General features: G+C 40.1%; 1 protein-coding gene across 3 annotated transcripts in view; it reads left to right on the top strand.

The window, feature by feature from the left end:
- Positions 1-21,838, top strand: part of COL4A4 (collagen type IV alpha 4 chain) — a 56,800-nt gene extending 34,962 nt beyond the window's left edge. For all 3 annotated transcript variants that reach the window (XM_026040105.1, XM_026040106.1, XM_026040107.1), the window contains 22 exons: positions 554-658; positions 1,177-1,395; positions 2,189-2,350; positions 3,089-3,259; positions 3,442-3,585; positions 4,196-4,303; positions 4,551-4,729; positions 5,646-5,709; positions 7,291-7,365; positions 7,835-7,942; positions 8,214-8,321; positions 12,018-12,089; positions 12,900-13,028; positions 14,447-14,554; positions 15,402-15,557; positions 16,152-16,250; positions 16,556-16,564; positions 17,356-17,487; positions 17,807-17,923; positions 18,775-18,963; positions 20,411-20,697; positions 20,808-21,838. In XM_026040105.1, coding sequence (XP_025895890.1) covers positions 554-658; positions 1,177-1,395; positions 2,189-2,350; positions 3,089-3,259; positions 3,442-3,585; positions 4,196-4,303; positions 4,551-4,729; positions 5,646-5,709; positions 7,291-7,365; positions 7,835-7,942; positions 8,214-8,321; positions 12,018-12,089; positions 12,900-13,028; positions 14,447-14,554; positions 15,402-15,557; positions 16,152-16,250; positions 16,556-16,564; positions 17,356-17,487; positions 17,807-17,923; positions 18,775-18,963; positions 20,411-20,697; positions 20,808-21,071 — 3,005 coding nt within the window. In that variant the 3' untranslated portion in view covers positions 21,072-21,838. The remainder of the gene's footprint in view (positions 1-553; positions 659-1,176; positions 1,396-2,188; positions 2,351-3,088; positions 3,260-3,441; positions 3,586-4,195; positions 4,304-4,550; positions 4,730-5,645; positions 5,710-7,290; positions 7,366-7,834; positions 7,943-8,213; positions 8,322-12,017; positions 12,090-12,899; positions 13,029-14,446; positions 14,555-15,401; positions 15,558-16,151; positions 16,251-16,555; positions 16,565-17,355; positions 17,488-17,806; positions 17,924-18,774; positions 18,964-20,410; positions 20,698-20,807) is intronic.
- The last annotated feature ends 4,757 nt before the right edge of the window (positions 21,839-26,595 follow it).

The raw sequence follows: 26,595 nt of genomic DNA, 5'->3' as shown, positions 1-26,595 counted from the left end.
GTTCAAATTAAATTACAAGAACTGTACCAGGAACTGGACAAATGTTGCTTGTGATCACTTCCAAAACATCTGGAAAAATCTCATGAAAATACAGAGATGCTAATCGGAACAAATAAAGAGGCTGACTGAAGAAACTGACATTTTAAAATGGTGTTACAGAGCTCCTGGATATCAGTATTGCAGGTAGCAGCTAAATCTCATACAGAGATGCCAGAACAGAGATTAGTGTAATGAGTTCAGCAGCACCATTCCAGAGCGAACATATAGCACAGGTATACATAAGAAGTTGAGCTGACAGCTATCATTGCCAGGGTTGATGTTGTTGATATCTGTGATACTAAAATGTCACAATAGATTATTTTTACTAGTTTGCTCTGGAGATTTGCAATCTGCTGTTTAAGGATTAGAATACCAATCCATTTAGTAAAACAGCAGCCACACCTGTCTTCCAAGTACATGTGTTTGCGTATAAATCCTATACTGTGTAGTATGGGATAAAGATGCAATAATGTTTCCCTGGAGGTTTATTAAGTTGTGTATGCTCTGTTTCCAGGACAAAAGGGTTTAAAAGGACTCCCTGGTCATCCTGGACCAAATGGCATTGATGGGCAGAAAGGCCAGCCAGGCAGACCAGGAGCAGGAATCCCTGGGCCACAAGGTGAAACGTGCTTTTCTTTGTCTAAGAGACCTGCTGGTCAGGGTAAAATACACACAGATAGGGTAAGGAGCTATCACGGTAGATTAAAATAGGAATTATGCTACAACTAAAGCTGATGGGTAGAGGAATCTTTACCATTTGCCTTTCTTACCTCTAACAGGTACTTCAGCGACCTAAAATTCAGCGCAGTGGAGAAAATAGTAAAGTGTAAATACATTTGCATTATAAATGGAAAATAATCAGTACTGTTTTAGAAAATAGAACTGGATAAAGAATGACCACACACAAAATAAACACTAGCCCAAGATATTAGCCCAAAGCCAGTTCTCACACAAATGATGTCCTTCATTCCTCATGTATCACTAGCTGTAAATAAGAAATCTAAAATTTATTGTATTATGTTACTTTTCTTTGCAAAGTGATAATTTAGTTCTAGTTAAATTTGCATTATGATGTTCAACACTTCTTTAAAATCCTCTGAATTATGCCCTGTTTGAATTTAAAAATCATACTGACAGGCTTTCGAGGAAAAGCTGGTGATCCTGGTGATGAAGGTGAAAGAGGATCTACAGTTGATGGCAGAAGTGGCCCTCCAGGTCCACCTGGCCTAGATGGTCAGAAGGGCGTTCCAGGTGATACTACATATGGTCCTCCAGGAATCCCAGGCTACAGAGGACCGCCAGGACCGCCTGGCACTCAAGGAACAAGGGGTGATCCAGGCGTTCCTGGGCTTCAAGGTATGAACAAAGACCAGTGCTGGTTCTGGTGTAGCTACCATGACATGGATCCATGAAGGTTACTGAAGATAGGCCACGTTCTCACATTTGCATTCTTACAGCTGAGCAGCCACTGTGGCAGATCAGCACTGGAGGATGCAAATGCCTTTCCCCAATCCTTACTGTTATTTGACTCTTAGGCGGCCATCTCTGATTAGAGTCTTATGCTCTGCTTAACACATTCACCAACTGCCTACTCTGAAAAGACCAAAAAAAAAAAAAAAAAGAAGCAAGCAGCAAAAGGAGGGAGAACACTTACAGAGAGACGGATGATTTGTTTGCCCAGAGTTACAGTATTCTCCTCATCTGTGTTTCCACAGCACCAGGTCCTTTCTGGTTCACAGCAGATATTCCTGATTCCTTCTGTAGACCCTCCTTTTATGTCAACACACATGCCCTTCTGCGCAGAGAACCCCTGTAGAACTGAATCCATCTCTCTGTGGCTGGTCCATACCTGTGAACCCCTTCCATTCTGTTCTCCCACACATCAGAAACAGCTTGTGTCTCATGCCATAAACCTTCCTCACCACTAGATGAGAGCTGAATTGGTATTTGTTCTATTAGAGCAGCAGCATTCTCCACAACGGTTAATTCTAAATTGCAGAAAAGCATCAGTTTTTGCAACTTGGACAAAAACTTGAGGTTAAGTAAAATACTCCAATAACCAAATATTGCACTTCTGAATTACAATTAGGAATTCTGAGGGGTGGTGAGTAATGAAAGGAAAACCTTTTGCAATGTTTTTTGTTTCCAGGGCAACCTGGCACTCCAGGATTTCCAGGAGCCAAAGGTTTTAGAGGCCCAGAAGGCGGTATAGGAGTACCAGGCTGCCCAGGCTTCCCTGGTCTACCATGTGACAGGGGTTTGCCAGGGCCACCAGGACTCAGAGGTGTCACAGGCCGACCAGGAGCTCAAGGTAGACAACATCTTTAGGTTGCCTCACACTAAGCTTTGCATATTTTCATATCTTCTCCAACAAACACTTTTGTGTGTGTGTGTGTGTGTGTGTGCGCAACTAGCATGACAAATATAATTTCTGTAGTTGGTATAGACAGGGACTGTTCCTTAGTAGGAAGCTCCTTTTTACCCAGGGAATATATAATATGCCTCTCAGATTTTGTCCAACTTACCTTCCCCTAAATGCTGTTCTTTAACTGGCCAAATCACAATGTGTTTGCTATGGAATAATAAAAAGAAGAGCAAAATACCTCTTACAGTGTTGTCCTGACTAACTTAACTTAGTTCCTGACATTACTCCAAAATCTCATCTTCCTTATTCTTTAGCTTAAGTATGATTAAGTATGGTTTCCTTTAAGGATATAAGGAAAGCAGGAAAAAAGTGTTTAATTAAAAGTACTTTTGAATTAAAAATTAGGATCACTTTAATTTTAAAGTTAGGATTTTTCACAGAAGCTTACACTGATATTTCACTCATTACAGAAAACAAAATACTCCAGATAAAAATCTAGACAGAACCAAGATTCCTGTCCAGAATGGTGGCAGAGCTTTTAAGTTGTTTTGCCATGATTGATGATCTTTAAGTTCACACCAAAATCTACCATTTTTTACTTTCTAAAAGCAATTGCTGAGCCTTTTTTTCCTGCTTGTATATACTACACGCAGAGCAGAATAAACTATTCTTTTTTTCCCTCAGGCTTACAAGGCTTCAAAGGTCAGAGAGGAGACAGAGGCCTTGCAGGACCACCTGGGCTGAAAGGTCTCAAAGGCTCTCCTGGCTCCCCAGGGGCGCCAGGTCCTCCAGGCTCCCGCGGAGTTCCGGGATCTCCTGGGGATAGGGGAGTGCCTGGTTTCCCAGGCCCTACAGGTATGCCGAGCACCTTGCAAAGCAGCAGGTCTGTAACATACCGTCTTGTAGGAGTCTTCCATCATCAATTAGCTTTCTTGATTTCCTAAGGAGTTTTTTCTAAACACTACTTTTTGCTTTATACTCTTTCTTAGAGTATGAGAACAGACTGAATATGTAAACAAATGATTTAATATTACCAGGAAGCAAAGGGATTCGAGGACCTCAAGGATTCCCAGGACTCCCAGGAACACAAGGGCCAATGGGAATCTCTGGTTTAAAAGGGGAAGGAGGAGAAATGGGTCTACCTGGACCTGTTGGAGAATGTGGGGATTTGGGAATAAAAGGTATGTAAAAACCTCTTCACTCTCTAATTTCATTACAACTGTGGTTGGTATATCTTTACATGTTCTTGTTACAACAGTATATTCTTTTCCATTTCCAGATATACCAAATCCAGTTCTCTCACTTTTGATTATGTAATGAAAATTCACTAAGAAAAATGTATTCCACTCAGATCAATAGATGCATTTACTGCTGTAGATCAAACCAGTTCAGAGAAACCTTGACCTGTGTCCTGTACACATCTGAAACAAGATTTTTATGTTTTCTGTATTACCTGTGCAATTCACTGTATAAAACATACAGAAAATATCTTCTTTAAATATTAATATGGAGAGGAGAATAACCATTTTGAGGGTATAGTCATTCAAAATCACAGACTGCACAGTGGACAGTGCAGTTGCCCTCTGTCTAGTCAGACAGGGAATGATTCTGATGTAGCATAGGCTTGGTTACTATTGATTTATATAAAAAGCAAGAGAAGAAACAGTGGTGCCAGCAGTGAACCTGCTGAAACAGCTAGTATCTGCTGAAGACTTTCTCTGTGAAGAAAGCCTTCAACTAAAATTACCTTTCAAGATATCTTGGTCATCAAGGATTTACTTGTATTCAAAGGTGAAAGAGGACCACCAGGAGACAGTGGCTGCATTACCATTCGACTTGAGAAGGGACAAAAGGGGGAACCAGGGCTTCCTGGAGAACATGGCCTTAGAGGTGAAAGAGGTAAGACCATAAAACAGATCTGCACACAGGTACTCATTCCTCCAATTGAGTAAAAAAGGCTTTTTTAGGTTTGGACTCACAGTATCATCTAGCTACCCTGCTGCATCTGTAGAGTATTAAGCTATATGCATGGCTAGTTTCTTTGAGCAGTTACTAAGGCAATTACAAAGTGTGAATGCACAGCCATGCTCCAAATCAGCATCAAATGACAGCTTGAGTAAACTGGTCATCTTGCAATTAACTTCAGGTGAAAAAGGCAACATCGGTTCCAGAGGCATCCCGGGATTTCCAGGGAAGCATGGTCTCCCAGGACTGCCAGGTGACCATGGTGACACTGGACTGATGGGATTTCCAGGACCACGAGGGTTTCCAGGACCAAAAGGCTTTCAAGGAATTATGGGTTTTCAAGGACAACCAGGTGACCAGGTAAATTGAAAGTGAAAATAAAAGACTCTAGACTTTGCAGCTACATCTCTCCTGACTCTAAAACATAAGGCACAGAGTATTTATTTTGTACTTACCCATTGGACCTTTCCCCTGAGAAAAGAGCATCAATCTCATAATATGAAAAGTCAGTTCCTTAGTGCAGCACTTCAATGCCTGGAGTTCTTTTAGCAAGGAAATTGTAGGCAATGCCAAGGAAGGGTCTCTTGCCCCTCTCCTAGATGCATGTTATCTTGCTATGTTGCCACTTGGTGGAACTCCAGGCTGCATTTTACTATTAAGAGAATTAACATGATTCTAAAGAAAAGATTGACAGGTTACTTAGTGGTTACTACCACAAGACAGCAGCAGCCTCAGGCTGAAGTTTATATGGCTGCTGCCTCATGTCTGAGAGAGCAGCCAAGATGCTGGCTGAGGGTCTTCTGTGCCCGCACCGACAGCTTGCGCTCAACACAACAAAGGCAGACACTGCTGCTCAAAAACAAACACACTAAAGCAAACGTACATCACGTAGGATGCAGGCTGGCTACCACTGATATTATTGTTTGTATAAAATATAATGTTTGGTACATTTTCGTAGTACCTTTTAAATCAAATTATTCAAGCCCATTGTACAAAATTTAAAAATTTCAAGCCAATATTAGCAAAAACTATAAAAACACAAAAATGATTAGAAAATATAATCTAGAAGTTCTTGGAAGCATTAATGATCAATGTTTGACCAGTAACAAAGACAGCTTGCTTTTCTGTTGAGTTTAAGATATAGTCTTACTACTCAGATTGGTTGCTAAGTCATCTTTTTTACCACTGTGAGAGAATCAAATGCTCTTACAGATAATTCCTGTCACATATTATATGTCTTACATGAAACATTTTATTTTGTATTTAAATAAATCAGGGTGATGTTGGCTTACCAGGAATCCCTGGAAATCCAGGACTGACTGGCCCAAAAGGACCTAAAGGTAATAATGTAGATGTGCTTTTGAAAAAGAGTAGTATTATTAGGATGTATATATTTCAATACATGGTGTGCACTCACTATACAAAAGAAAATGGGACAGAAGTGAACATAATTTAAATGGGAATGTCATTAAAAAAATCTATCTACCCAAAGGCAAAATTTGAATTTAATGATACCACATCTTAAAATACTTTAGAAGAATTTTTGTCAAATTTCATGGAATTTTAAAATTTAACCAAATCCAGAAAAAGTACCTACTTAACCTACTCGTAATACATCTTTTAAATCTGTCAAATCCAGTGAAGGAAGACTTCATTATCTATGGCATTTTACAGACATATGAAGTTTTAAAAACAATAAGTAACACTTTATAATTACTTTTATAATGTTGTAGGCTATCATATTTAAATACTTGAAAATTCAGTAATTTTTTTTAAAAGAAAGGGAAGAATTTGTATTATCCATGCATCCAATGCTATTGAGCCGAAAAACTGAATTTCTACTTATATGCTTCTCGCATGTGTTGAGATCACTCTGAGAACTTGTGTAATATTTAGATTTTAAATATTGATGTTTAAACAATGTAAAATGTCACCTATGTTATTCTAAATTTCCTTGGAGCCTAATTTTATTCTTAAAAAATAATTAAGTTAAATCAACATCTCGGGGTGAAAAAAAAAGGAAAGCGACTAGAGAAATTCTCTCAGTTACATTTTCGCTTTCCTCAAAAATACATCACCTTCTCAGCAAGGCAATGTATTTCTATGAAAAAAAAAGTAAAAACCATACTCAATATAAGGGAAAGTTTATGAGATGGATTTAAAACAAACTTGCTAAAAAAAATCCTTAAATCAAGGAGGAAATAACTAAAAAAAAAAATGGAGAGTGGCAGGGTAGATGATCTCCAGTGCTACTTGGACGTCGTTATTTCCTCTTACCTTCACGGTAACATCAGACAAAAAAAGCTCGAGACAGCACAAGTAGGTAGGAAAGATCAGACATTTATACAGACAAGGTAAAGCAAAATTCCTTGGAATTATTGAGTCTGTTAAATAGGATTTCCAGGAGAGCCAGAAGGAGGTTAACTGGCTTAAAGCCCCAGATGTCCCTTAAAAGTTCTACATTAATTTGACTCATACTGTACTCATCTTGCATATCCTTCCAAACCTACCTCTTTGGAGTTCTATGCTTTATTAAAATGCTTTATTAAAAGGGAATTTGTGTAACATCTTTCAGTGTATTCAGTATATGCTACCAATACTAGAAAAGTTACCATAATTGTTGAGGTTCTTGGTACATTGTATCACACAAAGCAAATATCCCAGTGCATGTGGGAAATGTGCCTTGATGCTGGCAGGAATCTAAATAAACCAAGTTAGTACTTCAAGGCAGCCTGAACTGGCAGATAATTTCCATGCGCCAAAGCACTTGGCATTTTCTGTTCTCTCAGTCCATTTTATAGAATCGTCTTCTCACTGTTAGTATTTGTGAGGCAATTTTGCAGTCCTACAAAACTCTCCAGTTTGAGTTTTGTAGGTGAAAAGAACATTTATATCAAATGAAATTCATCCTACCTTAACAGGTGAGAAAGGTGATCCAACTGTTCTGCTTGGCACACGGGGTCAAAAAGGGCCTCCAGGAGATCCAGGATTACCAGGTACCTCTGCACTACTCAGAAGAGGATTGGACAGAACTGGACATAAGCACATTTCTAGCAGCTTTGCTGGTGTGTGGGAGGGGTTGGGAAGGAGCTCTGCTTCCTACCTATTGAGCTGTCTTTTTGATTGTTACAAACCAAGGGGCTGGAGAGGTATCACCATGAAATAATGGTGGTGTGAACATGGGAGAGAGAGTCTACTATAGTTTAATACACCTGTGAACATACTGAAAGCTGCCAGGAGAACAAGTGGCTTGCCTGTATCTTGCTAGCCATTTATACGCTTTATTTAGAGATATCACCAGAGAGAACGGGAGGTTCAGTGCTAACAATGCATGCAGGTATTTATCGAAAACAGAATTGTTTTTCTATTCAAGTAAAACCTTACTGTAGTTTTATATTTTTAAATATGGAATGAGGAATGAGTAACTTATTAAATGAGAAACTGCAATTTTTTTTCCTCTATAAGGACTCTGTGGATTCCCAGGAGAGAAAGGGTCATCAGGTATCCACGGGCAACCTGGAAGACCAGGACTCAAGGGGCAACCTGGATACCCAGGAATACCTGGATTTCCAGGTAAGGCAATGCCAAAGTTTAAAAACACCTTGTCATGTAGCAGTTCAAGAGATGGAACAGGCCAATGCAGCAGAGGATGCACCTCTGTGGAGGAGACTATTTTAGTATACACAGATAATATCCACATAGAATCTGTTCCAGGCTTCTCAGAGGAAGTCAGTCAGTCAGACATTTCCATGCACTTTCAGGTACCTGTGAATAACAGTGGTTTTGGATAGAATGGAAACAAAATCAACAGTTTTGCATAGTAAAGATTTTTTTTCCTCCTCAGGTGCTATGGGCCCCCAGGGATTGCCAGGAGAACCGGGAGAAAGAGGGAAACATGGATTTTCAGGACCTCCAGGATTGCAAGGATTAGCTGGTCCTCAAGGAAGAAAGGGTAAGAACCAGAGTGGAATAACAGCATCAAATATTAGTGTCCTTTTAGCACTGAAAATAGAAAAGAGCCTTCAAACATGCTTAACAGGAGCATGATTTTGATTCCGTATTCCATATACACACATATAAAAAGTTAGGCCAGTTCCTAGCATCTTTGAAAATCCCACTCAAGTAACAAAAATACCCCCTTCCCAAATTATGCTACAGTCTAAAGTGAGTAAGAAGTATAACCATACTGATGGCAGAAGTGAAGCAGAGAAAACAGCTTTTTTTTTCCCTCTCTGTAATAATTCATATTTTTTCACTTGAATTTCAATTATGCTATTTTACCTTTTGACCATGAAGTGCCACTGTTACTCTACAAAAACAGCAGGCTGCCATGGACAGTTTTAATGCTGAAAAAACATAGTGTCTTCAAACATTGGAAACATCTCAAACTGTTTTATGAAATTGTGATCATAAAAATAACATTCTCTTGACAAAAGGGAAAGAGAGATTTGCTGGATTGTATGTCGAAACTTTTCCCCAAAATCGCACTTTCCACAGTGGTTGTTATGTCTAGATTGAACAGTGGTTAACGTTTACAGTTGTTTGTCAAGACTATATCATCCTAAGTATAGACAATGTTAATAATGAAATTAAAAGTTACATTTTATAAATATTGTGAGAGTTGCCTCATAACCTGTTTCTGAGTAAAATCAGTAATAGTAATGATCCATATAAAGATATCACAGTAGTGTAACGCTTGGGTTGTTTTTCAGTTTCAGCCCAAGGGAAGGTTTCTAACAGGCTACTGGAAAAACTGAATGAAAAATGAAAACCATTTATGACTGCTTCTAGAAAAATACTGGGGTACTAGTTTAAACTGTCATATATATTCCTTGCTGGTGCATAATCTGAAAGACAGTTGTTCATTGTCTTGACAATATTGGTTTCTGCACTGAAAACAAGAAAAGCATCACACTCCAGAAAACTTTTTAATAGCAGATGGATCCTTTCCATCTTGTTATGAGCAGCCAGACACTTATCTCTTAAGTTACACAGAAATTATCCCTAGTCCTGCAGAGGAAACAATAAGTTAACATGTAGTCTGTAGAAAAGAAATGTCAGTTTCAAATGGAAATTTATTAGAAACCAAGTTGCCTGCTAAAGCGTAGACCCTTTAATTGCCCCCATAGTTGAAAAAAAGGCAGAGAACCTTTGAAATTCTACCCAATGATAGCAACTAAGTGGAATTATTTTTTTGTAGAATATGGTTCTGCATTATTTTTAATAAGTGGCATTAGAAATGAAATGGTTAACTGCTTGTTTATTGCTAAGGATACAACCTTATTAGTCTGATTTCTTTTCATACACATTACATCTCTCACACCTGAAGAATGTTTAGATCAAAAAACTAAATAACATCTACAAAAGAACAATCACATTTTTTTATTACAGAGATAATTTTACTACTTAAGGGCTCAGACTGACAGGCCTTACTTGTGTGAATAACTCTTGACGAAGCGAACAGTAAGATCCGCAGATTTACTGGTGTGAGCAAAACATGAGTTCGTCTGTAAAACACGAAAACCGCGGTTCACATATAGGTCAGCCAATTCAGCTGTACCTAGCAGTATGAAACTATAACAGTCCAAAATCTACAATTACAAGTGTTGATGTTATAATGAATTGTTGGCGAATGTGACAGAAATTCCCTGGAAAGTTGGTAAACCAGACCATCAGTCTTGACCAAATATGCTAAACATCCAGAAAGTTTTAAATGGTGAACCGGGTGCCAAAAATCATTAGAGTCCATAATAATTTAAAAAAAATACTACTGTTAAATTCCCCAAATTGGCATGCAGCTATTTTATAAACTTGAAAAAGGGAACATCCCCAAAGTACAAACAGTCTATGAAAAGTAGGATTGAAAGTCAGAACAAATATCTTGAAAAGTTAAAGAGCAGTGAATCAAGGGTGCAACAGATAGTACCAGCTGGATTATTAGCTTTCTGTATGATAAGCAGGATTCCTTACACAGTAGAGTATATTACCAAGGTCTTGCAAGTTCTCAAACAATTTCCAAGATTGAATTATTTCCAGGCATGTATCTACCAATTTCCTTTTGTTAACTAAGAAAGTTCCACAGTTTCTGAAACAAAACCATTGGGTTGTTATTTCGTGTGTCTGTTAAAGAACTTTATAGTTACCTTTTATATTTCCTTTCTCAGATGACTGCATCTTTGACTTTCAAATTTGTCTGTCAATTATTTGATGAAGGGCATTCCTGTTGCTGGTTTTTGCAACAGTTTGTACCTACCAAATGTGATTTGCTTATAAATTAAGAGAGAAAAAGATACATGTATGTATTCTTATATGTTTAAATCTTACCTGATTTCTGTGCTGGATATATAGCAGGTTTTTATCATGCAGGACACACTGGGATCAAGCACAGAAACTGGCACAGATATCTCCTCTAGGCTGGAAGGCCCAATAGGGCAGAGGAAAGCAACAGTAGTGAAAGGACAGGAACAGACACTAACACTAGTGTTGAACATCTCGAAGATCAAAGGTCTACTACATTCTTTTCCTCTCCAGAGCAAGAGGCATCTCGAGTCTATTCCTCTGTCTGAAATCTCTCACTGTTGCCAAGTCTTCCATCAATTATGTCAAATCTATCCCAACCAGAGGCAGTTACATCCTTAGCTCAAGAAACACACCCCAGAATTGCACTCCTGTTTCTGCAATGTCCAACTGACAGGGTTTTACCTCTCCCCCTGTTCTAAACACCAACATCTTAAAATAGGAAAAGCAAGCTACATTACAAGAACTTTAAATAGGTTTCAGTATTAAGCAGCTTTAAGTTAGGATGTATAAGAAGTAGGAGCATTGTGACATAATTCATTTATTTCTCCCAAAACAATAACGTAGTAACAACTGAAATTATTCAGATTTTGTCTTTACTGTAAGGTTTTTTTTAATACATCTTGTAAATTACTGATTTTCATTGGCATTTGTGCAAAATAATACTTAACTTTTTCTAACCAAAGAAGGGCCAGAATATAGGTATTATTTTCAATGAAATATGAGTAAACTTTGAATTGTCTACAAAAACTTTGTGCTGGTAAGTGTACAGAATTGCTGCAGGATGCTGGGGATGCGAAACACCAGTCTCCTTTATCAGATCTGCAAGGACAGGAGGGAAAACAGGAGCCAGGTGTGTGTGCAAGGCGCCCGAGCCCGGGGAGCCGCCGTGCGGAAGCTCCATCACGGTTGCGGTCCCTGGCGGCAGCTCTGCGCCCCGGCGCTCGGGCTGCGCCCCGGGTTTCCTGAGCACTTGCTCCGAGCAGGCGGCCGCGCTCGCCTCCAGCTGCAGCCAGGCTCGCCTCCAGCCGCAGCCGGGGCTCCGGGCACGGGCAGGTAGCTCAGGCTAAGCTGCTTGCTGTTAGCTACGGGATTCGAGCGCGTGTTTCCTAATCGCTTGGATGTGAAAGGATATTATGGCTGCTATTTTCATATCTCCTTCACACTTCCCTTTCCAAGAAGACTGCACTCAATTACAGTGTGGTCTCCTCTTCTCTTGCCAGTATGAATCAAATTCAGCAACTATTCTATCTTGATCCAGAATGCTGTCAGCAACAACGACATGATTTTTAATTTTGACTGTTTAAAGCATTTTTGTGGCATTCATGTTGTGGCCTGTAATGACTCTCAGGTCTTCCTGGACTGCCTGGACTAGATGGCTTGGATGGACTGAAAGGTCAAAAGGGTTCCCCAGGAGCTCCAGGTAAAGAATGAAAATAGTCATGTGGAGCAAAAAATGTCTTAAATGACTGAATATGCAAGGAATGATGCATGTTACTGTATTTTTTGCCTTGCTCAGAAGAGCAGGCAAAACTTACAAATAAGTTTTGTAAGGATAAACTTACAAATAGGATAAACTTACAAATAGAGGATAAACTTACAAATAGAACGTAAAGTAATAACCTCGTAACACATCTGCAGTTAGTTGTGGAAAAAACTTCAAAACTTACATTTCTCATGTAGTTTTGTTGGAAACTTTCAGAGCTGTTTGTACAATGAAAATATTCAATGCAGATGATTCAAAGTAAAGCCAAGTCTACAGAGTTTTTTTTAATATGTAAGAAACTAACAAATTAAAAGGAGACTTACAAAAATCCCAGCTCCATTAATGTCAATGGGAATTGTGCCATACACTTCAGAGGAACCTGGATTTCACTTATACTAGTCTATTTGCAACTTTCAAAAGGAACTGCTGAAGCAGTATTAAAATCAGTGCCCACCATCTATCTAGATATTACAAATTATGCTGATAAAAGAAGACATTTAGGACCCTGAATCAGTTTACATTTCAAATTATAGACAATAATACTATATAAAATAACCCTTGAAGGAACAAGGTGAATAAGTAAGGGCCAGATTCAACAAAGCTCTATCCAGCTTCCAAGTGAGAACCAGAAAAATAATGCTAAGCAGCCCTTGCTAAGGAAAAACATCTGCAGCTGATGTTTCTGCTCTGCACATCTGTAATTGTAGTTGCTATAGACTAAATGTATAATAATGTTTTCCTATAAAGGTCCAAGCGAAATAGGGACCTCAGGATACTTGGGAGACCGTGGGCCAAAAGGAGACAGAGGTGAACCTGGATGGCCTGGTATTTCTATTCCTGGTCCCCCTGGAGAAAGGGGCTTCCCCGGATTCCCAGGTAAGAAAGGCTTTCTCCTCATCACGTCCTGCAGCCTGTGATATGAAGCAGGCTCTTCCCCAGGAACATGCACACAGGACATTCCCTCACCAAGAAAACCATTTCCACTGCCACACAACAGCACTTTCTTACCAGTTACACATATCCCAATATTTATTATGCTTACAGGACAGGTAGCAATGAGAAATGAAGGCTTGGGACAGACTCAGGCTACTGCTTAGAGCTGCCTCTTGGGCAATTCCTAAAGAAAAAATGTGCAGGAGAATTTGTAGTCACAGAAATACAGTAACTCTGTCAACTGCCTGGATGTAAATGAAAGATGCAACTATATTAGAAGATGGTTATGATTAAGAGCTTTGGTGATGAAGGAATTGCTCAGAAGTAGGAAGAAGCAAATGTTTGCAAAAGAGCTATGAAGAAGTGGTACAAGATGTAGAGGAAAAAAAGAATCTGACAACAACAAATCTGAAAAGATCACAGGGCTCATCAAAGCAAACTACCTGACACAAATTCCAATGAGGTGAATAAATGCAAGACCAACTCACAATCAGTTGTTTTCTCAATTCAGAGAGTTACCTGCCTTCATGAACTGAGGAAGACAACAGAATGATGCTGTTGACTAAAAAGAGAAGTTTAATTCTAAGATTTATTAATACTGCATGATATGGGATGGTCAGGGCCTCCTACGGCATACTGTAGGCAGCTTTGACAAATTAGGGAAAATTCACTAGAAACTAAATAGAAGAATGGAATTGAAAACAAGCTCAAACAAATTAGAAAAGATAATAGAAAAGAGATGTCAGGGTATTGAAAGGGGTTGAATACACGCAGGATACAACCTTCCTGTATTCAAAAGCATTATACAGGATGGTTCCTACATGTCATGCAAAGTGACACTTAATTGTCTTTGTAAATAAATAAATAAATCACACATTAAACCTTAATCATCAGACTTTAAACATTAGAAGAATACATCTAGGGTTAGTAACTTAATCTTGTTTGCTATTAGTTTTTAGAAAAAAGCTAAACTCCTTTTTTTTGGGAGCGGGGCAGAAACAGACATGAATACTTAGTGACCTTAGGGTCACTACTAGTCTTGCATTTTTACGATTTCGGTGACTGTTAGAACTCAAGGGTAGAGCATTACCTCTGGTAATGGTGCCCGTGTGTGACAATGCATTTTTATAACACCTTTGATGTAAGTAGATTTTATAGAAAGGAATTAAAAATTTTAGAAGGTAATAAGTATTTTCAGTTCTACAAAGCTGAAGTCTTAATTAGCTTAATCACTAGCATATTCAGTATAAAACTGATAGAATGTCCATGTCTTCACATTTCAGACACATTTCACTTTTATTTCTGTAATCTAAAATATAAACAGACTGAAAACTCAGCACATTTCTTATGTGATCTGATAGGTAGAAGAGGACCTGTTGGACCTGCTGGACCTATGGGAAGATCTCCTGATAGTGCACCTCCTGGTCTTCCAGGTGACCAAGGACCACCTGGTTTAGATGGCATCAGAGGTATTAAAAACAAAAATATCAAATGTGAGCCGTGGTGCTATTAGGAGATACTGGGTTGTTGCCTGTGAAACAACATCCAAAAGTTCATAGGGTGCAAAGAAATAAATCAAAGCCTCTGTGATTGAGCAGAGAAGGAAGCAGTGGGTAGGTCACTGGAGCAAGAATAAAATACTGATCTCCAGATTCGGCTTTTTCACCTGTTTGGTGGTTTCTGTGCAAGTTCCCTTGCTATAGCATATCTCCATTTTCCCACAGCTATAATGGAAATAAGGTTCCTCGTGTCTCTTCCCAGTAAGAAGGATCAAACACATTTTCCAGAGTTTGCATGGACATTTTCTTCTGGTTCCTCTCTACAGTTTTACCTGCAGTTGGTAGTAAATCTAGAAAAGGCTCCCTGATCTAAATGCAGCCCTGGGAGGTATAAAGCCCTAACACTTCTGTGAACATTTATATAGAGCGTGCTTTAGACCCTGCTCCAGCTTTTCTGACCTTTTTACCTCAGGCAGTTATCTGACCCCGTCCTTGCCTGATGAAAACATTTGCTTTCTGTTGGGAAACAGGGGATGGAGATTGGAAGGGTCTACACTATTGTTATAAACAGGCAGAAATAGTGTTTCAGTAAAGGTAACATGGACCTGCTGCTTCCTCCTTGTGCAGAATCTATGTAATTTTAGGAGCTATTCCCCTGACTTCCTTTTTTCAATGCCTTAGAGAAAGACTAAAGCTAATATTTCCAAAAAAGTGCAAGTGCTATATCATATCTCAATGAAAAAACATCAGTGGAACATGTCTATTTTAGATGTTTATGCTTTGTGCATTTTTTCAGAATAAAATGGTTTTACTGTAGGTCATCCAGGGAATCCTGGCCCTCCTGGAGAGACGATCTTTGTGCGAGGAGATCCAGGTGACATTGGCATTCGAGGGGCACCAGGGATCCCTGGACAGCGAGGGCAACAAGGAGCCAAAGGCCTTCCAGGGAGCCACGGAAGAAGAGGCCCAAAGGGTATGATGTGAAGCTTTTACCTGGCTGGTGTGAGCCAGCAACTGATCCACACGCACAAGGACTGCAGTGGGCAAGTCTGCTGCAGCTGCATAGAACGAGGCACCTCACAGCTGTGCGCTCTCATCTGCAGAGAACTAGGGCTGGGGGAGAACCACCAGATCCACACATACTGGTTCCAACGTCTTGTTGGGACTCCCCCACCAACCTGACATTCTGAAGCAAAATGTGACTCTCTCTGCATGGATTTTGAGAAACCATGGAAGCTGCAGATGGGTAGGAGCTAACATGGAGTCAACACACCCACACTGGGAATGGCTGTTGGCTTTCAACAGGTTCCTTATTTTGGAAGCAGGGATCTAAATTCTATGCTTCCTCCACAGATTGTAGAGGAGATGTTTCTACACAAGTCCTTTCTCTTCTCTACAAAAGGAAAAGTTCCAAATATTAAGTTCAAGAGTAGGGAGAAAAGACAAAAGTTTTCTGAGACAAGGGAGTTGAGCAGTCCCAAGTATGTGTTACTCAGGCAGCCGCTCTTATTCCTGTGTTCACCTTGGAATGTGAACCCATGGAACTGCACAGCTGTTTTCTTTCCAGGTCCTATGGGAATCCCTGGCCCACATGGTCCACCTGGTGCTACAGGACAAACTGGAGATCAAGGTTTTCAAGGAAAACCTGGTCCTCCAGGTCCTTCAGGTACTTCTGAAGCTGTTGCTGTTTGTCATTCATTTATGACTGATCTCTGTATTTATATATAAAATTTTCTTATTCATATTTACTTGAATATAGAATATTTAAACAACCTCAGAAAAAACCCAAATCTATTTTTCCTATGAGCTTGGAAAAAGTTCCTGAAATGTCTTTTTTTTTTTTCCTCAAATTGATTTCATCTCATGATTTCAGTTCTCATTCCTTTCTTTTTTCTAATTTACATGCCTGAAACATGTTGCTGCCGGCACCACAATGACTGCAATCTGCTTTCCATTTTTCAAATCTTTCAGGTTTTATAGGTAAGTTGATGTTTATTGATTATTGTTTTTATCGGGGCTTCCTTTTGTTTGGATACACTCCATTCTAATTAGGTCTTAGCTAGGCTGCTAGGAATAGGATATTGCCACAACAGTGCAATTCTATTAAGATTTTTCACATAAACTGCTTGCATATTCAAGCTGAGCATTATCATACTGGTGCTGCATAGGAATGCTTATGCTAAGATGCCACTTAATTATAATTTTCTTCAGAGATATATAAAATACTTTTGCTTGACATTATCACTATTTTGTTTTCACTTATCTCAGCAGATACTATCTAGTAAGAAACCTATCCAGAGTTTGAATCCTACATAGGATTAGTACAATGCTTAATTCTTAATGTGATTAAACTGATCTGATTTTGATTTTGTTCCAAAATGCAAATAGCCAATAACTTTTAGTAACTTTTAATACAGAGAGAATGTCCACTTTTTTTGAGTGTTGTAGGACAGAAGAGCTAGCATTAATCATAATCAGTTTGGGGCACATTGGCACAGAATACAGAATAGAGACAGTGCACAACAAACACTTGAAAAAACATCAGCTAGCACACGCTTATGAGGACATGCCTGCCATCCCGTTAAATGCTGTTCTTAAATACTGACAGTGGAGTTAGAGAATGAGACATAATTAAGTTTTTAAATAGTTCACTTCAAAATGTACACTTGAATACCAACATCAGCTAATAATTATGCTGATTTTTTCTCATGGGATATATGTTTATTTATTTTTTTTTTTTTATCTGATTTGTTTCCTATTACACATTCCAGGTGATCCTGGTGAACCGGGAAAAATAGATGACTCCTGCCCTACAATCCCAGGGCCTCCTGGAGAAGCAGGTCAAAGAGGAGATGATGGTTCTATAGGATTACCAGGGCCAGTAGGACACCCTGGACCCCAAGGTAAGCTTATGTTTTGAAAGCTTGGCTTCTTTTCCATTTTTTATCTTGTCTCATTTTCCTTAAGCATTTTTTAGAGGTTTCCAGAAATAAGTGCTCTGTTATCCTACTTCTACCTCTGAACTACCACTGCAGTCACAAAGAATGATAATAAGCTATAAACGCATTACAGAAAAAAAAGTTCCTTAAGTGTAATTTCTCAGTCGTCTTGGTTTTGCTGACTGGCCCACTGCATGCTGTGTGTGGACAATGTAAATGATGACAACTATGAATAGTAAATGCAGCCCCATGAAAGAAGAGGATGCACTTTGTATTTATCTAGGAAGGAAAGGTGAAGAGGGGTCATGTGGCCTGCCGGGGCAGGACGGCTCACCTGGGCCCCCCGGACCTCCAGGGGACCAAGGGAGCACAGGGGAACAAGGATACACTGGGCCACAAGGTAAGAGTGCATTTTTCCCTGCCTGTTTACCCCTGGGGGATGGAATAAGCATATACTGTGATTTCTTCCTTTTCAAGATAAACTTACTGATGCTTCTGCGTAGTGTTGGCTGCAGTTCAGAACGCCTTCAGCTCACTCAGCAAGACTTGCTGCTCTCAATAAGCCCAAACAAAAGGCATAGACTAGACTGAGAAGGGCACTGCTTTTCTGTACAGCTAAACCAAGGTTCAGCAGGAGAGTGGAGCCTGCAAGACCAGGGAGAAGGGACTTTGTTCACCCATGAGCAATATTCACACAGCAACCCAGTCACGCGGCTCTGAGGGGACATGTAGCTGGTGCAGAGGCCACCTTTGCTCTCCACTCCCCCCATTCACCCCAGGTCTCTCCCTGGCCTCAGTACCAGACCATTCCTTTTTCCCCTTCAGCTCAAGCACTGGTAGCAACGCTTGTGGATTGCTAGCAAGTAAAAAGGCCTCAGCTCAAGAAAAATCTCAATATACGTTATTAACAAGAAAGCCAAGTCCAGATAGCAATGTCATCCTATGGAACAAGTCCATAAAATTATTGCCCACCAAAGATCTTTTTTTTTTCATGGGCAAAAATCCATGCAGCACAGGACAGAGGCAGGACAAGAAAAGCCAACGTCAAAGCATCCAGCAGCAATTTACTTCAGTTCTCTCCAATAATAACTGGATAACGTGACTCCTCTGCTACCTTTATTGCCATATGAAGCTGTATTATATTCAGTCACAAACCCCTTACTGAACAGTAAATAGAGTAAAAGGTAAAAGCTCCAACTGGTTAAGTGTTCGTGCAAGCAACCTTGTTTTACCTTGTCTCCTATGCATCAGGTGCACCCGGCCAGACTGGTATCCCAGGACCACCAGGCCCTCAAGTTAGATTCGAAAGTGGATTCTTGCTTGTTCTTCACAGTCAGTCAGACAGAGAACCACTCTGTCCACAGGGGATGCCAAAATTATGGACTGGCTATAGCCTGTTGTACCTGGAAGGACAAGAGAAAGCTCATAATCAAGACCTTGGTATGTACTGCACTACAGAGCAGTCACTTGCCAGTTTAGATCTAATGCGATGTGCTTTATATACAATAAAAAACAAGCCCAATGGGAACACACATTTAAGAATTATCATCATTTACTTTCTGCAGACTCCATACTGATTGTCAAGTTGTTTTCTATACTGCTTATAATGAATTTATAATGAAGCTGGGTCCACTCTGGTGCCTTGGGCCATGTGTACCCATCTTGAATAAAGTTAGCTGCCTGAATACATGGCCAGAACTGCAGACTTAAAAATTGAACGGCTGCAAATTGCACACAAGAAAATTCTTGAATTTTTGTCCTCTTTTTATGCAAGAGGCACGTAAGTCCTTTAGGATCACAGATGAAGAAGCTAATAATCTGGAAAAAAAAGAAATTTTAAAAAGAACTTACTAAAAGTAATAAAAAATAGATATTTTTAGTATACCAATGTTGGTTTGAAATGTTTTCACTATTACATGTTTGGCATTCCCCAGGATAGCTAAATTTAGTAACTTCAGGCCTTACAGGAACAGTGAAAATAAGAGCCAAGTAAAATAAAATCCTTCGTCCCTGTGACCAAAATGTGTTCTTTTTGCAGGCCTATTCCTTACTAAGGCTATTTTAGATGCTTTCTTATTCTTGGAATGGGGCATTATCTGTGATAAGCAAAACTCTCTTTAGTGTAGGAGTCTTATATGTCTTTACAGGACACTAAGGTTTTGGGGCATTCAGAAATAATTGATCAATCATGAAGTTCCAGGTAGAATATACTTTCAGTGATTATGGTAACTTAACTGAAAGATCATTATGAAATTGTTCCAGACTCAATTCTGGAAGCACTTGAACCTGATATATGCAGTAGACGCTCCTGCTAGTGTCTGCCTGATGAATATGTTGCCCGATGGGCTCCTCTGCGACGAGTTTCAGTCCTTTTACTTCAGTTTGAGAGTCCATGAAACCAGGAAGGCAACCACCTGGAAGGCAACAGCTGATGAGATTTCTTCCCAAGTCATCAGTCACAACAGCTTGTCACGCTTCACAAAAATGATCTATTTTAGCAATGCTGGCACTTGGCTTCTCACTGCTCATAGGGAGAGTGTAAATAGCTAATCTCCTTTTTAACCAGCTGCCACTTCTTGCCTAATTATTTTTTCAGTGTTGTCACAGTTAAATCTGTTATCATAACAGTTCCCCGTGGTGACAAACTGCATCATGTTTAAATACTGGACTGTGACATGCTGAAATGTTATTGGTCAAAGAAAGACATTGATTAGTTAAAAAAAGTTTCTACTTGTAATATTATTAGTCATTTTGGTAGGGAGATTTAAGAGCTGTGAATTATGTGGTGTCTCAAGTTATACAGTTTTGCAACAACATTGGCCAAAATACGGCTTTGAACTTACCTGAAAAAAATGGAGTAATTTTCATCATTTGTTAATATTTTTAGGTCTAGCTGGATCTTGTCTTCCTATATTTAGTACCATGCCTTTTGCTTACTGTAATATCAACCAAGTTTGTTATTACGCCAGTCGAAATGATAAGTCTTACTGGTTGTCAAGCGCTGCTCCCTTGCCGATGACGCCGCTGTCTGAGGAGGAGATCAAGCCCTACATAAGCAGGTGTGCGGTGTGCGAGGCGCCGGCGCAGGCCGTCGCAGTCCACAGCCAAGACCAGTCAATTCCTCCCTGCCCACTCAACTGGAGGAGTCTTTGGATAGGATATTCTTTTTTGATGGTAAGAGCAAATCAAAAGCAAAAGCAATAAAACCCCCCAAATACATTAACATCATTTTCCTGTTTTTCACATGCAATGATCAAGAGTTTTTTTCCTGTTGTTCTTTGCAGCACACTGGATCCGGTGATCAGGGAGGTGGACAGTCCCTTATGTCACCTGGAAGTTGCCTAGAAGACTTCAGATCTGCACCATTCATTGAATGCCAGGGTCAGCGGGGAACGTGTCAGTTTTTTGCTAACGAGTACAGTTTCTGGCTGATAACAGTGATGCCCGAATTGCAGTTTGCATCAGCCCCTTTGTCGGGAACTCTCAAAGAAGGACAAGAGCAGAGGAAAAAAATCAGTAGGTGCCAGGTGTGCCTTAAGCACGGCTAAGAGTCAGGACAAAACTGAGCAGTGTAGGCAAGAGCAGCACACTAAAGGTTAAACATTACTTGATATTGGAATACATGAATGGAAGGTCCACGTTTCTGTTTTGTTTGTATTGATATACAGCACTGAAAGATGCATCTATTAACTTTTATCCACCCATATGCACATCTTTGGATACTAAAAGCTACTGTAAACCACCTGAGACAAGGAAAAAAAAATCTGTCACACTTGAGCTCACTACTGTAATATACAGGCAACAGGAAGACTTTGGAGTCTTGAATAAATTGTTCTGGATAACCTAGAAATACATAGCATGATTATGCAAGACAATTGATTTCCTGTCAGAAGGAGTATTTAGAACAGGAGGAGTGTGTACTTTATAAGGCATATTATAAACAATACCTCTCAAAGATATGCAAGTAGACAGTGCCTTCTCAGAAGCACAGAATAGCTGGAGTTGGCAGGGAGCTCTGAAGATAATCTGGTCCTACCTTCCTGCTTAAGGAGGGACAACGCCCTCAGGTTGTCCAGGACTGCATCCAGTCAAATCCTGAATATCTGCAAGGATGGAAACTCTACAACAACTTGCAAGAGCACTCAAACGGCCTCCTCATGAAGAAGTGTTTTCTTATGCTCAAATGGAGTTGCCTGTATTTCAGTTTGTGACTCCCGTCTGTTCTCCTGCCATTGGCATCACTGAGGAACCACCTGCCCAGTTGTCTACTCCCTCCTAGGAGATATTTATAAACTTTGATAAGATCCCCTCCTTCTCTTCTCCAGGCTCTTCCCAGCTCTCTCAGCATTCGCTTATATGAGAGATGCTCCAGGCCTTAATCATCTTCATAGCCTATTATGGACCCATTCCAGTAATTGCACGTTTCTCTTGTACTGAGGAGCCCATGAATGGACACGGCACTCCAGATGTGGCCTTACTTAGCAGTGCTGAACAGAGAAGCCATCTCCTCAACCTGCCTGCAGTTCTCTTCCTAAGGCCCAAGAGACTGTTGGCCTTTTTTGCCAAAGGGCACAGTTCTGGTTTGTGTTCCACTTGGTGTCCATCAGAAACCTCAGGTCCTTCTCTGAGCTGCTTTCCAGATGGTCATCTCCCAGTGTGGGAGGGTGCTGCACTGTCCCAGGTCCTTCCTAGGGGCAGAACTTGGTGCTTCCCCTTGTTCAACTTGGTAGGTTTCCTCTCTGCCAATTTCTGCAGCCTGTTGAGGTTCCTGCATGTAGCAGCACAACCAGGTGGAGGATCAGCCACTCCGCCCGGTGTTGTATCAGCTATGAACTTGCTGAACCTGCCTTCAGTACCATCATCCAGGTCTCTGAGAAGGAGGTTATACAGTACTGGCCCCAGTATCGACACCTGCTAGTGACTGGCCTCCAGCTGCACTCCCAGATGCTGATCACAGCCCTCTGAGCTGGGCCCTTCAGCCAGTTTTCTGTAGAGGGGCTGCATGGCCCCTTTATTCTCTGCCTCCGCGTGTGTCCGTCTATCAGCTCCATCATCAGTCTGTCTACAAAGATGTTATAGGAGACACTGTAAAAAAAAAGCTTCACTAGAGATAAAAGACTTAAAGCACTGTAGCTTGAATTCCCAAAGTAAGCACTGTAGCTTGAATTCCCAAGGTAAACGAAGTTGCCCACTCTGTTTCTGTGGGAGAGGCAAAAATGTAATTTTACGGAGAACACATGCTTGCACATAATAAAAATCAAATGCTGTTTCACAACTGCAGTACAGAACAAACTGGAAAAGAACTGTTAATTGAGCTTTTATAAGCAACAAAAAATTGCAAAAACATTAGGAACAGATTGTTATAAGAGAATAAAATTAACTGAGATAATGAAGCCTTAAAAAAAGCTATATTTATATTTGCATTTAATTTTTTCAGAGCAGTTAAATGAAATTGTTAAGTTCTAGTCCAAAGCAGATGCCAATGTTAATTAAAAAGAAATAGTAGCATGGTGATAAAATGGGTGATTTCATCTGCATGATGCATAAAAAAATTTGAACAATCGCCTAACCTTGAAACAAATAAATTTTGTTCATTTTTGTTTGTTTGAAAATACACCAACAAAGGAAGGTGAACCTTCACCTTGCAGCGCCTTATGGAATCTTAGCTCTGGAGTGATTTTGATATTTTATTATTGATAGTGTTTATTGTTAAAAAGTTTAGACGCTAAAGCACCACCTTTTGTAAAAGCTGAACGCATCTGTATGTTCTTCATTGAGCTGTTAAGGAACAAGAGCAGTACCTGGGCATTTGAATCACAGTGAAACTACTGAAAAAACACACACATTGATTGCAGATGGAGAATTCATTGTGTGCAGAAGGGCCACAGATGCTCTTTCTACTCCTTAAATAAGGGATATTTTACTAGAATAGAATAAAGTGTCTTTCCGGTACTTTTGTGCTACAGGATTTTTTTTTTTTTCTTTTGATGAGCAAAGTCATTTTCAAGCAGCCCAAGAACCACATCTGTAAATCGTAATTCAAGAAAAACTCCTTGTAAAGCTAGCATGAGCACACAAGGTGAGCTGGCAGTTTGAAAGCTAGATCCAGAGCCTGAAGCAGCAGGAAAGGAAGATACCACAATCCCAGCTAGAGGCGGCCAGGATGCGCCGGTCCCTTCGCATGCAGACGCTTCAGGCGGCGTCACCTTGGAGTGACCAAGCAGCCCTCCCTGACCCAGGGGCCACCTGGGGCTCTGCTCTCCCAGCTGGGAAGCAGCCAAGAGCCCAAGGGCCCAGTGTGTCCCTGGGGTGCAGCCGGGTCCCTGCCCGTCTCCAGCAGCTCCGTGTTGGTGGAGCTGCTCTCGGCTCGCACACAGCCACAGCTCCACGTGCTCCTTCCTCCAGGTCTGGCAGGATACACAGTTCTTGAGCAGGGATTAATCGCTGCATGAAAGAGTTTAATACATCCTGCCCCAGACAGCATCCCCCTCACACAAGAGACTCCGGCTTGCTGGTTGTTGAAAGGTGCAGAGCTGTGAGAGGACAGCAACTCGTAACGGGGAGTCCGTCCCATGCCTTAGTTACCTACTCCTTAAGCCGTGAAAAAGGCTTTTCCAAAAAGGCCACAGTTGATATTTTCTGAAACGCAATTGGTTTCAGTTTATATTGAGCAGAAGTTGGAGACTGCATTTTCTTTAGATGACACTCCTGCTTCCTCAGTGGATTTGGGCAATTCCTTGCTAAGGTCCCATAAAGGACCATTTCCTAAGAGTGCTCGCCAGCCTCGTTCTCCTTTGCAGACTCTGCTCAGGCTTCCATTTCAGACCCCCTCTAGCAGTGCTGATGCTCTCACAGCTGACTGCATTATGGACACTTAAATAATAATTACATCCTTATAGACTCTGGCGCTAAAAGCTTTGTCTCAGTGTGACAAATTAAAGACAAGTAAGATGCAATAAAACGGGATTTGGGAGTTGAGTTTCTATTCAGAAAAAAAAAATCTTCTAATACCCATAAAAATCTACAAAGAAACAAAGAAATCATCTAAAATAATCTAAAGCCTCTTCTTAGAACTGTATAATCTTGCATTTGCTTTAAAATATGATGTAAAAGAATTGTGTTTTCTGGTATTTTGGTGCACACCTCTTGCAACAGTGCCAAGAATGGTTTACTAAGGTTCATAAAAACATACTATCTAGGAGGTATTTTTAGGCTGTCATTGATACCCTGGGTTATGTAGTAAATATGCCAGTTTGTTTCATGCTTCAGCAGAATCATTCTAAAATATTGCACTCATTAGAAAAAGTTGTAGGTAAATTACTTAATATGATAAGGCAAGCACGACATGGACCAAATTAAAAAGCAACATGTGCTTTAGTTCTGTAATCACTGGTGCAGTGATTGTAAGCAAAAAATAGGCGAGTTATTCATACTGGACTTAGTTATGAAATTATGTATAAAAAAGACTGCTTATAAGAGTTAAAAGAAAAAGTGACATAGAAATCTTTGGAATAAAGTTAAAATCCAAACATTCAGCTTGCTAAAAGAAAATTCTGCTAAACAGAAAAGCCAGATCTGACCACAAAAAATAGTCCTGTATTGGGCTCTGTGTGTCCCTCTTTGGCAGTTCTGCATGAGAAAGACAGCGGTTTCTTTTTGTTTAAGAGAAAATTAGAATTTCTCACAGGTAGAGAACAATTAAATTCTGATGGGACTTGAAGCCATCTACATTACAAACAGCTACTCTGAAGCACCTGCAGCCTCCACATATTTTATCTTTAAAATGCTAAGGCAAATTAGTCCTTTCAAATACTTTAATTTCATTGTGTTTAATTAGAATGCATGTAAAAAGTGAAACATGCAGTAAGTGCTACTATTATTTTATATTTTGGCCATTGAAAGAGCTGTACATATATATCTCTGCATATATAGCATGTACTTCCTGATGATAAAGCACAGAAATTGAAAATTTTACGTACTCTGCCTAAAGAAACATTTTATCATTTTGACACATTGGAAGTGAAATACGTCAATGACCATTCATCCTATATTCTGCTAGTTACAGTGACATAATCAGGTTAAAAATACGTACTTCTATATGCTGGAAGCTCACCTGTATTTCAGGTCCATGCATCAAGTAAACCATACGAACAGCCTGTTCTTAATACGGTCGGACGCGTCAGCTCGAAGCAGCAGCGCCCCTGTTGCGCCGGTGCTCCTGGCAGCACCGGCCCGGCCCGTGCAGGCGCCTCAGGGCTGCGCTGAGCGGCCGGCCTCTAGAGCCGAGGCTGCTCCAGCACAAACCCCCTTTGCCGATTTGTTGTTAAGGCTGGATGCAACAAGAGGGGCAGCTTTGGCCCTCACACATCAACTATTTCAAAACTTGTATTGGAAGCTGCCAGAAATATTTTTCTATATAAATGTTTGAAAATATGAAACTTTTCATAGTGATGGAAACGAAAGGAATCCTACTAGCACCAATTGAAGCACTTTTTAAATTAAGGTTAAATTTGGCTCCTTAAAAACATGATTGACCTGTTCTTTAGCCAACAGAATATACAACAGCATCCTCAGATGCAGAACAGCACATCTAACACTTACAATGCAAATGAAAGAATACTAGTCAAAAAGATAATTCCCTACTTATTTGCATTGTACAGATTTAATGGATGTTCCTTAACTTCTAAACTGGGCACAGAAAAACCTGCATAAATTGCTGGATTCACAGCAGTGAAGTGCCCACCAACAGCTCTTAAAGGATCCTTGTGAAGAGTTGCAAAATTCAGTATAACACTAAACCCAAACCACTCAACTAAGGCAAGAGCAAGCAAACAGTAGATCTTCAACAGCTCCTAACAGATACTGGTCCAAGCGCCTCTTAAAAGAGGGAGAGGAAATTCCAGAACATCCTTAACTTGTTTCAAGGACTCATTACCTGCATGGCTTAAATCCCTTTGCTTATATTTGTTTTGCTACACTGGAAACTAACCCAATTCCTTTACTCCAAGTATGCAGTAGAAAACAAACATCCAAGCTATACAAATGTGCACAGTAAACTGTCTTTCTGCAGTC

Source organism: Nothoprocta perdicaria, unplaced genomic scaffold (genome assembly GCF_003342845.1).
Source record: "Nothoprocta perdicaria isolate Ctin4 unplaced genomic scaffold, notPer1 scaffold_25, whole genome shotgun sequence".
Lineage (NCBI taxonomy): Eukaryota > Metazoa > Chordata > Aves > Tinamiformes > Tinamidae > Nothoprocta > Nothoprocta perdicaria.
This window is presented reverse-complemented; position numbering and strand designations above follow the sequence as displayed.